The 12,649-nt window shown below is 36.5% G+C and overlaps 2 protein-coding genes across 2 annotated transcripts in view; one reads left to right on the top strand and one right to left on the bottom strand.

The window, feature by feature from the left end:
* The window catches only part of LOC127411869 (uncharacterized), a 43,370-nt gene extending 41,572 nt beyond the window's left edge, over positions 1 to 1,798 (top strand). The window contains exons 29-31 of the mRNA XM_051647708.1: positions 187 to 350; positions 892 to 1,003; positions 1,116 to 1,798. Of these exons, the coding sequence (XP_051503668.1) occupies positions 187 to 350; positions 892 to 1,003; positions 1,116 to 1,192 (353 nt within the window). The 3' untranslated portion in view covers positions 1,193 to 1,798. The remainder of the gene's footprint in view (positions 1 to 186; positions 351 to 891; positions 1,004 to 1,115) is intronic.
* Positions 1,799 to 2,075: 277 nt separating this feature from the next.
* LOC127411866 (PH and SEC7 domain-containing protein 1-like) overlaps positions 2,076 to 12,649 on the bottom strand; it is a 40,992-nt gene continuing 30,418 nt past the window's right edge. Inside the window, exons 11-14 of the mRNA XM_051647706.1 lie at positions 11,229 to 11,373; positions 10,743 to 10,886; positions 8,245 to 8,551; positions 2,076 to 5,958 (exon numbers count right to left, since the gene is read on the bottom strand). Coding sequence (XP_051503666.1) covers positions 8,282 to 8,551; positions 10,743 to 10,886; positions 11,229 to 11,373 — 559 coding nt within the window. The 3' untranslated portion in view covers positions 2,076 to 5,958; positions 8,245 to 8,281. The remainder of the gene's footprint in view (positions 5,959 to 8,244; positions 8,552 to 10,742; positions 10,887 to 11,228; positions 11,374 to 12,649) is intronic.

Raw genomic sequence — 12,649 nt, 5'->3', positions numbered from 1 at the left:
AATATTTCTCTGTGTTTATCTGACAAATTTCATAACCAAATATTAAACAGCTAATAATATTATCAATGCACCTCAATACTGTGATACCATAATACAGAGGTATTTTTTGTGACTGTTACCGTGAAAATGTTATACCGTTACACCCCTAGCCATATGTAATAGTTCGGTCTCTAACCTTTCCTGCAGTGAGCCAGGGTTTGGACAGTGAGGTGCTCATGAAACTGTGTAGTATTCTCACTCAAGACCATGTACCCTGGAGAGAGCTGGCAGAAAAACTGGGCATGCTTACACTCACTCACCTGTACCAGGAGAGTCCCTCACCCTGCCAGAAGCTTCTCGAGAACTATCAGGTGAGAGACTATTTCATGTTACGTCACACATTCTTCACTTCAAAATAAAATGGTTTGGCAATTGCCATTATATTGTCAATAGGACTTTGACTATGTTCAAAATAGGATGCTACCATACTACTGTACTTAATACTATTTCTGCAGTATGTAGTATGTACTGTATACTCTGCAAATTTTCTCAATATCAAGTTAATTTACAAGATGATAACTGACCAAATTAAACATGCAAAATGTGACAAACATAGTGAGGTCATGTGACAATGTGGCATACTACTGATTGAAGCATTTATTGTTGCATGTGTTCTGTTTAAGAAAAAGTAGGCAGTATACTGTATATACTGTGTAGTATTATTCAGTAAGTAGTAAGCTAGTATTTTATTCTGGATATAGCCTTTGTTTCACTCAAATTTACAATGTGTGTGTTTTTATTTATTTATGTTTTTAAAGTATTGTAGCAAAGGTTGAAATGCTGTTGAATTATAAGTTTATTGCCTGTCAGCATCAGATAGGAATGTTTTTTTAAGTGTGTTTGTTTGCTCAGCTGAGTGGTGGTCCTGTGGACGGCCTGGTGGAGGCACTGCAGTCTCTGGGTGTGAGTGAAGGAGTGAGACTGCTAAGAGACCGCCAACCCAGAGAGGACAAGCAGAGCACAGGTATAGATATACACACAGACACAGTGCAAGCAGAGCCAAGTATGAAATGATTGTGAACACTGCCACATCACTCTCACTGAGAAAGTTACCTACTGCCTTTTCTTTCTTCCAGATTCTACAGAGGACAGTGGCTTTGGGAGTCAGTCCATCGGAGAGGAGATAACAAATCCTGCAGTGGCCAATCACTGATTAGCAGGACATGTTCATTGAGAAAACTTGGCACTTTATCTGGCAGCCTCTGCTCGGACCGATTTTTCAGGTGCAAAATGGTGGACTGTTCATCTCAATCAAGTGGAAATACAGCTCTTTCATCACAGAGAAGGACTGAAAAGAATTTTTCTGAGGTCAAAAGCCTTCAGTGGTATTACATAACTGAATAAGAAAACATGACAAAGGAGATCAGTTGCTTTGAGACACACAAGTTTCCAAGGTTTGGAGTGAAGCTGTAGTTTTAGTGCAGGCATTTCAGCGCTTGTATTTAAAGGGCAACTCAATAACAGTGACTTAACTGTAATGCACTTGTCATTTCCATAGCACAACTGTAACCTTGTAATATACAGTATCTGCTAAATGTTCTAATAAGGATGTAAATCCTTAGTAAGCTCTTTTTTTTATATGCAAAAATGTGTTTGCAAATATAATTGTGATGCAGTTCAAATCGATTTAGTTAAGTTCATTTTCTGATACTTCTAAAGACCAATGCTGTTTATTTATGTGTACTTTTGGTTGCAGTTATATGCTTTTGCAGTGGATGAGTAAATATGTTTGTTTTAAATAAAGCTATTATTTCATTATTCGGTGCCTTTACCTTGTAAACCTTGTAAATCCATATCTTTATTTAACAATTAAAGAGAGAGTTCACCCAAAAATGAAAATTCTCATAATTTACTCACCCTCATGCCATCCCAGATATGTATGACTTTCTTTCTTCTGCAGAACACAAAGATTTTTAGAAGAATAACTCTGTAGGTCCATAAAATGCAAGTTAATGGTGGCCAGAAGCTCCAAAAAGGAGATTAAATCAGCATAAAAGTAATCCATAGGACTCCTGTGGTTTAATCAATGTCTTCTGAAGCAATCCATTTGGTTTTGGGTGAGAACAGACCAAAATGTAACTCTTTTTTTACTGTACATCTTGACGGCTGTTTCCTTGTTGATCATGATTTCAAGCTCAATTACACTTACTAGTGCTTGATGCATGCAGAGAGCGCTATATGGTGCTATAGGAAGTCTGTTCTCACCCAAAACCAACTGGATCGCTTCAGAAGACATTGATTTAACCAATGGAGTGGTATGGATTACTTTTATGCTGACTTTATCTGCTTTATGGCGTTCTGGCCACCATTCACTTGCATTGTATGGACCTACAGAGCTGAGATTTTCTTCCAAAAATCTTAATTTGTGTTCAGCATAAGAAAGAAAGTCATGAGGGTGAGTAAATGAGAGAATTTTCAGTTTTAGGTGAACTAACCCTTTAAATAAGCATATAGACATGTTTTAAAATGACTAAAGAAATACATTTTGAAAAAGCTGTCCTTTCGAAACAGATTTATTTAGTCTATGCCTGCAAAACATACAAACATTATAGCATAATTCTTACTGAGCAGTTGTAAAATAATATTCACATTATATACAGCTAAAATGGACAACACACCAAAAAAAAAAAAAAAAAATGATATAGAAATAAGTTACAAGTACAGTAAAATCTTTGGGTAACACCAAACTACTTGGAGTGGTTGAGTGTTCCCTATAAAAACATAAACCATTATAAAGTCAATATGCTTCAGTCATAAATAACTACTTAAGACAAATAATACATGTTCAAAATAACTCTTCATTAAATACACCTATTATCCATAGTGCAAAGAAGCATAACACTTTTGAAGTGCCATTGATGGAATTTGGGTCCCATATATAATAATCATTTGTTAAAAATCACCATTCATAATCAATCTGATTTGTGTATTTTGTTTTCTCAGTGTCTGAATTTGATCTTTATGCTGGCAGTGGTAACAGTCAGTTTAGATCTTCATGACCTGGATTTGCATTGGTGTGTTGTTTTACAATACAAGTTTTACAATTTCTTGGATCCTTCATGTTCTGATAATCAATAGGACAATTAATGAGGTGATGATAAGCAGAATAAAAGCTTACCTTCAGTTTTCTACAAAGCAATACTTTACAGGAATCCATTGGATCATAAGAAAGTGGCATTTGGCCATCAGTTTGTAAACAAGTACTAGTATTTGACCAAATTACACTCCTTTGAAAAAGTCTCTCAATGCAATTGAGGTATTATACTGTATGTGGTTATACAGAACAAACAAATTTTTAGTGCCCCCTCTGAGTGTGAGCCCCCAAAATGAGTGCCTGAGAATTAAATGACTTGGCCATGTTCAAAGGATTTTGACAAGAGGTTTGCATCATGTCCTTCTCAAGCTCCATACATATTTAATATACAAAATTCTCACACATTACAACAAATAATACGATGAGGTCAAATTGAATTAGGGCTGCAACAACTAATAGATCATTATCGATAATGAAGATCATCGACAACGAATTTCATTATCAATTAGTTGGATTTATGCAACAAGCTCCGTTAGTGATGTCACTTTACAGCTCAGTGAAAATGTGTTTTATTATGAAAATGACGGAGACAAATTGAAGCGGTAAAAACACGACCCAAGATGTCCAGCGCACAAGAGTACTTCAAAGAAGATCATAATAAGCATACTTGGATAGTAATTTTATTAAGAAATATAGCTCCTTATTGACAGCTCCATTGTCTCACTTAATAAACTTATCAATTAGGGAAAGCAAATTCCCAGAAAAAAAGCTATTATTACTCCAATTTTTAAATCTGGTGATTCCAATTTGGTCTCAAATTATCGTCCAATTTCGATTTTACCTGTCATGTCTAAGGTCTTAGAACAATTAATACATCACTTAGAGTATAATAATTTCCTTCACCCACAGCAGTTTGATTTTAGGCCCCAGCACTCTACGGAAACTGTTATTTTTTTAGAAAATATAAGACATTCTTTAGATCAGGGGCATGTTGTGGGAGCAGTTTTTATTGACCTGAAAAAAAGCATTCGACACTGTTAACCATGATATTCTATTGTCTAAATTAACCTCTTTTAATTTTAGTAATCAAACATCTGAGTAGTTTGCCTCTTACCTACAAAAAAGAGAGCCATGTGTGGTAACTGTGCACTAGGAACTAGGAATACCCCAAGGTTCAATTTTAGGTCCATTCCTTTTTAGTTTATTTATAAATTATTTGCAAAGTTGCTGCTCAGATATTAAGTGTCAGCTTTATGCTGACAACAATGTTTTTCATACATCAACTAAAACTCCAGCAAAAGCAGCTGAGATTTTAAATGGCAACTTAGAGGGGATATCTCAGTGGCTCCAAAATAATCACCTCACTTCAAACGTCAGAAAAACAGTTTCTATGTGTTTCTCTATTAGAAAACAAAAAGAAACAATGAAAATTAAGATACAAAATAAAGATCGTGAGGCATCAGTGTATTACTCCCTGTTAATTCAGAGTCTGGGGGATGAAGCTTTAACTTCTATCAAGAGATTATGGGAGAAAGATTTAAACTTGGTATTGGAGGAGGGAGTGTGGGCTAGGATTCTAAAAAATGTCAAGTCTGCATCTAGAGATGCAAGAGTTCACCTTATGCAATTTAAGATTTTACATCGATTCTATTGGACGCCCTCTAGATTATATAGGCTTGGTCTTAAAGACACACCCACCTGCTGGCGATGCCAATCAGAAGTTGGCAGGGGTGTGTTAAGATCCAAGATTTTTGGTTGAAGTTTCAGAGTTATTTGTGTGACGTTTTGGGTACTCAGATTTTACTTTGCCCCAGACTTTGTATTTTGGGCGATGGGGCAGTCATAAATTTGGGGGACAAATATGTAAAAAATTGGGTTCTGACTAGCATTATGATTGGCAGACAAATTATTTTAAAGGGTTGGAAGTCGGACGGAGCACCACCATTTCCAGTGTGGTGTGCGGAGATGGGGAGGGTGGCAGCTTTTGAGGAGATGGCAGGTAGAAGGCAGGGGTTTGGGGGACTCTCAGGGAAGGGATGAGGAGAGAGAAGTTTAGTTTAATTATGTATGTTTATTATATATTTTATTTATTTATTATATATATATATTTTTGGTTTGTTTGTTTGTGTGTGTATTATTTTATGTGACCACGGGGGTGTTCGTTGGGGTTAGGGTGGGGTTGGTGTTTGGGGAGGGATATTAGTGAGGGTTAAAAGTTAAATGTTGATTCAGTGTGTATGTGTTGTTTTTCTCTGTTGTGTTTTTTCTTTGAATCAATAAAAAATTTTAATTACAAAAAACAAAACAAAAAAGATACAAAATAAAGAAATAGAATAGGTAAATGAGTTGAATTTCTTAGGTATTATTTTAGATTCTCAACTCACATTTGATAGACACGTAAAGAAGCTTTCAAAAAAGATAAAGATTAACTTACATTGTTTCAAATATATCAATCGACAGTGTATTTTAAAGCAGGCGGCTCAGCTCTTTATGCATGCAATTATTTTGTCTCATATTTCATACTGCATTACAGTTTGGACTCAAACAAGTGAATCCACAGTAAATTGTATAATGTCTTTTTACAATCAGGCTTTTTAAAATCATGGACAATATACCAAATCATGTGCATCATTGCAATATTAGAGGAAAAAAAACAAACATTTTTATTAGTTTTAAAAATGTTATAAATTTGTCCTACATAAAATTGGTGTATAAATGTTTCCACAATAAAGCCCCACATGTATTATGTAAATTGCTAAATAGACAGGATGGTAGCACAACAAGGAGCACAGCGAATGGTATCTGTAGAGTTGACTATAGCAGAACAATTCAGGGGCAAAGGGCCTTTTCTGTGAAGGGTTCCCAACTCTGGAACATGCTACCATCTGAAATAAAATCAATAACAGACATCAAATCTTTCATAATATTGGTTAAGCACTGGTTTAAAGAAACCAGAGCTGTACTCATTTTTAATTCTCAATGAATTTTTAGGTCTAATCTTTTATACTATATGTCACCAGGGTTGGGAGCAACCTTAGTATTTACTTAGCCATTTATTATAATTTTTTATACGATTAGTTTATATTGCTTGATTTATGAAAAAAACAATGCATCTTTTATTTTTATTTTTTAATTTTTAATTTTTTTTTTGTGCTGAAATCATGTTTTTGTCCCAGCCCTATAGAAATAAACCAACAAATCAAAATAAAAATACAGTTTGATGTGGAGCGGTTGCTGCGTTGAAACAGGGCATGTGCTGTTTGATGCGCTTAGTTGTTTCTCTCCAGCGCATCAATTACATTTTACTGCTATTTTCTATGTTTTATAATGTATACATGTTATGAATTCAAAAGCAGGCGCATATTTCCAGGTATTTAGATCAAAACTGTTTGTTTAAAAGGGAGCGCAATCACTTTGATTAAACTCGTGGAACATCATATCATGCAGTTTCAGTGTAATCAATCGTGCAGCTTTCATGGATGTCATGGTCATGTGTGCCGGTTTTTGAAGTGTTTTAGATCGTTTCTCATCATGTGAGCGTATGTAATACATTGAGCACCAGGATGAGACTTATCAGCGCGAGAGTGAATCTGCACTGCGTTTATAGATGACTGTACTATAATAAACTGTATATAATGCTGAATATAATGTATAATAATGCTAAGGGTCCTGATATTTCATAGTCCTCCTGATAATGCCAGATGTAATGTCTGATTTCACCAGTAAATTTATACTATGGCAAATATTATTTTACTTGATAAGCACGCACTATCCTTAAACATTTATTTTTTAAAAGAATACTTTAGAAACATGTAATCAGTGTCAATATAGTTCTAAAACCTACAATATTAATTTCAAATACTTGTAAATGCATGTAAACAGTAGACAGTGTACAAGCATATGTATCTAATAGAATTATGTATTTTTCAGCTGGGCAGAATTATCAATATTTCTATTCTGGTGTCACCATTGCCCTCTGCTGTGCTGATTTTGTGTCCCACTCCATTCCTGATGGATCATTTTACACTTTAATGAACAGAACTTTTTAAGTTTGACAAGTAAAGGAAAGGAACTATTTTGCATATGTCCTGAAAGTAATAATAATAATAATAATAATAATAGTTGTTAAAATCAAACATAACTATTCATGATTCAGGCTTTGTTCAAAGTTTTGTGAGAGTATAGAATCATGACGTACAGTAAACCAAGCCAAATCGTTATGCCCTTTATCGTTTCTGTTTCTTAAAAAATAACCTTTTAATAAAATACAGGAAATTTTGTTATTTATCCGATTAATCTAAGAAATAAACAAAGATTAATCGATTATCAAAATAATCGTTAGTTGCAGCCCTAAATTGAATGATTATTTTGAACGACCATTTCACATAGAAATTTGATCATTTTGTTATTGTGCACTGAGCAAATTCATTTGGACATATTTCTTGTTGAAATTATAACATCTGCAGTGTCATAATCACTAGTCGTTGTGGTATATATATAAAACACATTAATATTCTCAGTTATTGTACCAAACAAGAAACTGATTGTCTTCAAACATCTTAGGCATGCTTTGAGACGTGCTTTAAGAACGTTTAAAGGACTACACAGACTAGATTCTCAAACTTCCACTGAGATGTTAAAGCTGCTTGCCTGGATCAGCCTCCAATTATTAAATGATAGTTTAAAAAGCAAAATCTACAATGCTTTAAATAAACAAGGTGAACAATATATGTTCAGATGTCAGAGATTTACTCCTCTTTTGGTTATCGTTCCCAGGGGCCACCAGAAATAAACAAAGCAACAAACAAAATGCCATGGCAAGTATTACAATTTTAACAGACTCTAAACAAGCAAATAGAAAGATGAACCGAAACGGTCTGTGGCAAAAACAAAGACTGACAGAAATACGACAATGTGAGGCTGGTGCTCCTTCTCATCTGCCCACTTGCAGATTTGGGCTTGTGGTTACTGGCCAGAAAAGCATGCTTTACCAGTTCTTCAACACAGCGGTCATGTTGGGGAAAGCCATTGTGGTAATTTCTACCAGATTCTAGCAACCTCAAATAAGCACAGTTTTTGAATTCATGATGACTTGAGAGGAGTCATCCAAGTAAACTCCAGGTGTCCTGGTAACACTCTTTATCCAGCCCCTGAATCGAGATAAATAATACCTGATGGGACACACTGTCCCCTTGCATCCATGACATCTCACTGTTTGACAGCATGTCTGTAGCTATGTCTCTGAGCGTCTGAGCGCTTGCTTCTCTTGCTGCTGCTGCTGCGGGCGGCGCTGCTGCTGCTCCTGCTCGACTCTTTGGTGCTGCTGGCATGGCTGTTGTCCTCCGGTAGCGTGGGGCTGGAATGATCCCTCTGTAGGCCGCCATCGTCAAACAAATGGGACTCAAATGCCGCCAGGTCTGTTTCCCCTGTTCGGATTTTAGCCCTCAGAAGCATTGCATATGTTCCGTAGCGTGTTTTCTACAAGACACAAAAAAAAAAAAAAAAAAATGTCATCCTTATGCCATCTCAAACTCGTAAAGTCAGCATAAATGTGATCCACATGACTCAATTTGTTTAGTCTGTCTTCTAAAGCGATACCATCGTTTTGGGTATGAAACAAACACAACAAAATGTAAGTCCTTAGTTATTATGAATTTTGACATCCAGCTTCATTGGAACACAGTGAAGGTTTCAAGGTTGTAATGCTTTGACTCTGCATGCAGTTGCCAGGTTCTTAATCCCGGTATCATTATATACACCAATGAGATGTTACATTTTTTTTTCTAGTGTTTTTCATCAACCTTTTGGCAACCGTGGTACATTTCAAAAGCATCCCAAAAGTTCCTGTAGCTAAACTGGTAGCGCATGGCACTAGCAATGCCAAGATCATGAGTTCTATTCCCAGGGAACACATAAACTGATACAACATACACCTTGAATGCACTGTAAGTCATTTTGGATAAAAGCATCTGCCAAATGCATGAATATACACTGGTGGCAAAAGTTTGGAATAATGTACAGATTTTGCTGTTATGGAAAGAAATTGATACTTTGATGCACCAAAGTGGCATTTAACTGATCACAATGTATAGTCAAGACATTAATAACGTGAAAAATTACTATCACAATTTGAAAAAAATTTTCAGAACTTCTTAAACTACTCAAAGAGTTCTCATCAAAAAATCATCCACGTGCGGCAATGACAGCTTTGCAGATCATTGGCATTCTAGCTGTCAGTTTGTCCAGATACTCAGGTGACATTTCACCCCACACTTCCTGTAGCACTTGCCATAGATGTGGCTGTCTTGTCGGGCATTTCTCACGCACCTTACAGTCTAGCTGATCCCACAAAAGCTCAATGGAGTTAAGATCCATGACACTCTTTTCCAATTATCTGTTGTCCAATGACTGTTTCTTTGCACACTCTAACCTTTTCTTTTTGTTTTTCTGTTTCAAAAGTGGCTTTTTCTTTGCAATTCTTCCCATAAGGCCTGCATACTGTCAGCTGAGGACATGTGGGGCATCTATTTCTCACACTAGAGTCTCTGATGTACTTATCCTCTTGTTTAGTTGTACATCTGGCCTTCCACATCTCTTTCTGTCCTTGTTAGAGTCAGTTGTCCTTTGTCTTTGACGACTGTAGTGTACACCTTTGTATGAAATCTTCCATTTTTTGGCAATTTCAAGCATTGTATAGCCTTCATTCCTCAAAACAATGATTGACTGATGAGTTTCTAGCGAAAGCTGTTTCTTTTTTGCCATTTTTGACCTAATATTACTTAATATACTTAAGACATGCTAGTCTATTGCATACTGCGGCAACTCAAAAACAAACACAAAGACAATGTTAAGCTTCATTTAAAGAACCAAATAGCTTTCAGCAGTGTTTAATATGATGGCAAGTGATTTTCTAGAACCAAATTAGCAATTTAGCATGATTACTCAAGGATAAGGTGTTGAAGTGATGGCTGCTGGAAATGGGGTCTGTCTAGATTTGATCAAAAATGACTTTTTTCAAATAGTGATGGTGCTGTTTTTACATTAGTGATGTCCTGACTATACTTTGTGATCAGCTGAATGACACTTTGGTGAATTGAAGTATCAATTTCCTTCCGAAACAGCAAAATCTGTACATTATTCCAAACTTTTGGCCACCAGTGTAAATGTAGCCCAACTGGACGTGAAAACCACGAACCTGGCAACACTGTGTTTGGTTTGTGTACAGCACTCTGCATATGCAACAAAGTGTGTGAATAAGCTTCTCTCATGAACGTGCCAAGAAGACTGCAGATGTCAAGATTAATGGTGAAGAAGGTCTATTTTTCACCCAAAGCGATCGGATCGCTTCAGAAGACATGGATAAAACCAAAGAATGAAAGTCATACACATCGGGGATGGCATGAGGGTGAGTAAATGATGAGAGAATTTTCATTTTTGGGTGAACTATCTCTTGAAGTCAGTAAGCTGAACCAGAGGGTCACTATGAAATGTTGTATGCAAAAGACCTGAGTGAAGATTATATTATATTCTAAAATAGCATAGTAGTCACTATCATGAGGGTCATGCCTCATGATAGTCATTCTTGGAAGTCACATCAAATACTGACTCAGAGCTAACAAAATCCCCAGGGGAGTTTAGCGGGGAAGCATGTAAAATGTGATGTTTTTACCTCAAAGTCCAGATACTCTTCCCTTTGCTTGTACTCTTCCTGGTCCTTGCTTTTGGTCCTGCGGTCTTGAGTAGAAGAGCGCAGGTCCTGGAGCTCGGCAGAAATGGCTCGAAACCGTGTCTCATGAGACTTAAGCTGGTCCTCCTGACAATACAAAATTTGAGGAATTTTGGGTTTTTAAGTAGCAGTGGGGTTGATATCAAGGTATGGCTGGTTAGCACGGCCCAGTTAACCCCTGCTGGTAGATGTCGTAACTACACCATCTGGCTGCAAATTGAATCTTTCTCTATTGATGGTCTTTCAAAAGTAGTCATGTACTGTATTTGAAAGGAATAAAAAACGAGTATATAATATAGATACTAGTACAGAATAATGAGTCCTGAGACAGCCAAACAACTGCCATTGAGATGAATGAAACTGTTAACAGATTCCAGCATTCTCCAGGTAATATAGACCTTCAGGAAATTATAGGGAAGTTTTTGTTACCTGTGAGAGCTTGGTGCTTGAGCCTGACAGAAGAGGACGGCTAAACTTCTTTTGGGAGCCAATGGCTGCTGGGAAGGGAGGGGCAGAGAACATAGCGGCCACAGTGTTGATGCGGGTGATCCAGGACTGCATTTGCTCTGCATTGCTGTGGGTGAAAGGCAGGAATGGGTCAAAATTCAGTATCATTAAAAAAAAAAAAAATTCTCTCTGCTCAAAGAAGATCTTTATATTTAATACAATTAACACAGCTTGTAAAACTGAGCAATCAGCAGGCAGCTGTTCGCAGAAGAGATCCAGTGGATCCGATGTCAGACACTGTAATATGCTCTGGTACCCTACCTGCTCATTGTGGTGATGAGGTTTATAGTAGATTAGTGTTGCTAAATGGCAGGATGTCTGAGTGGTGTCCACAGAATAGCATTGGTTTTATAGACAATTGGACCTGATTGGTGTAGACCTGACGTGCTAAAGAGAGATGGACTCCATCCCTCCAGGAAAAGTGCCGCTCTCCTCTCTAATAATTTGGCTCATAATTTAATAGTGATAGTGTTTGACTAACTGGGGCCCAGGTCAGGAAGCAGACAAACTGGCTAATCTGAACGTCTGCTAGCTGCCTTAAGACATCACAAAAGTCACATAAACTACAACACATAGAGACTGTATCTCCTAGATATCATATAGAGGCTATGTCTGTTTCCTGAACTACCAAACACAAAACCCTAACTAAGTCATTTAGAAAAAATCTGATTGATGTCAAACTTGAAATTAACAAAAAAAATTGAAGATAAACATATAAAGGTCGGGCTACTAAACATTAGATCACTTTCATCCAAAGCACTAATTGTAAATTAATTTATTAAAGATCATAGTTTAGATTTGCTCTGTTTGACTGAAACCTGGCTTAAACCGGATGAATATGTTTTTTTAAATGTGTCTAATCCCCAAGGTTATTATTATAAACATGAGCCTCGCCTGAAAGGTCGAGGAGGAGGAGTTGCTACAATTTACAGTAATGTTTTTGGTGTTACTCCGAGGTCAGGATATGTGCTTAATTCTTTTGAAAAGATAATGCTTAATGTGACCGTCAGATATATATAAAAATTTTCCATTGTCTTTTGTTCTTGCTACAGTATATAGACCACCAGGGCCATATTCTGATATCCTTAGAGAATTTGCTGATTTTCTGTCAGATCTTGTAGTTACTGTAGATAGAGTTTAATCGTGGGTGACTTCAACATTCACATATATAAAGAAAATTATACACTGGGATTAGCATTTACCGACATTCTCAACTCTGTTTGGGTCAGACAAAATGTGACAGGATCAACTCATTGCCATAACCAAACGCTAGATTTAATTCTGTCATATGGAATTGATGTTGATAATATAGCAATTATGCCACAGAGCAATGACATCTCAGA

Source organism: Myxocyprinus asiaticus, chromosome 21 (genome assembly GCF_019703515.2).
Source record: "Myxocyprinus asiaticus isolate MX2 ecotype Aquarium Trade chromosome 21, UBuf_Myxa_2, whole genome shotgun sequence".
NCBI lineage: Eukaryota > Metazoa > Chordata > Actinopteri > Cypriniformes > Catostomidae > Myxocyprinus > Myxocyprinus asiaticus.
This window is presented reverse-complemented; position numbering and strand designations above follow the sequence as displayed.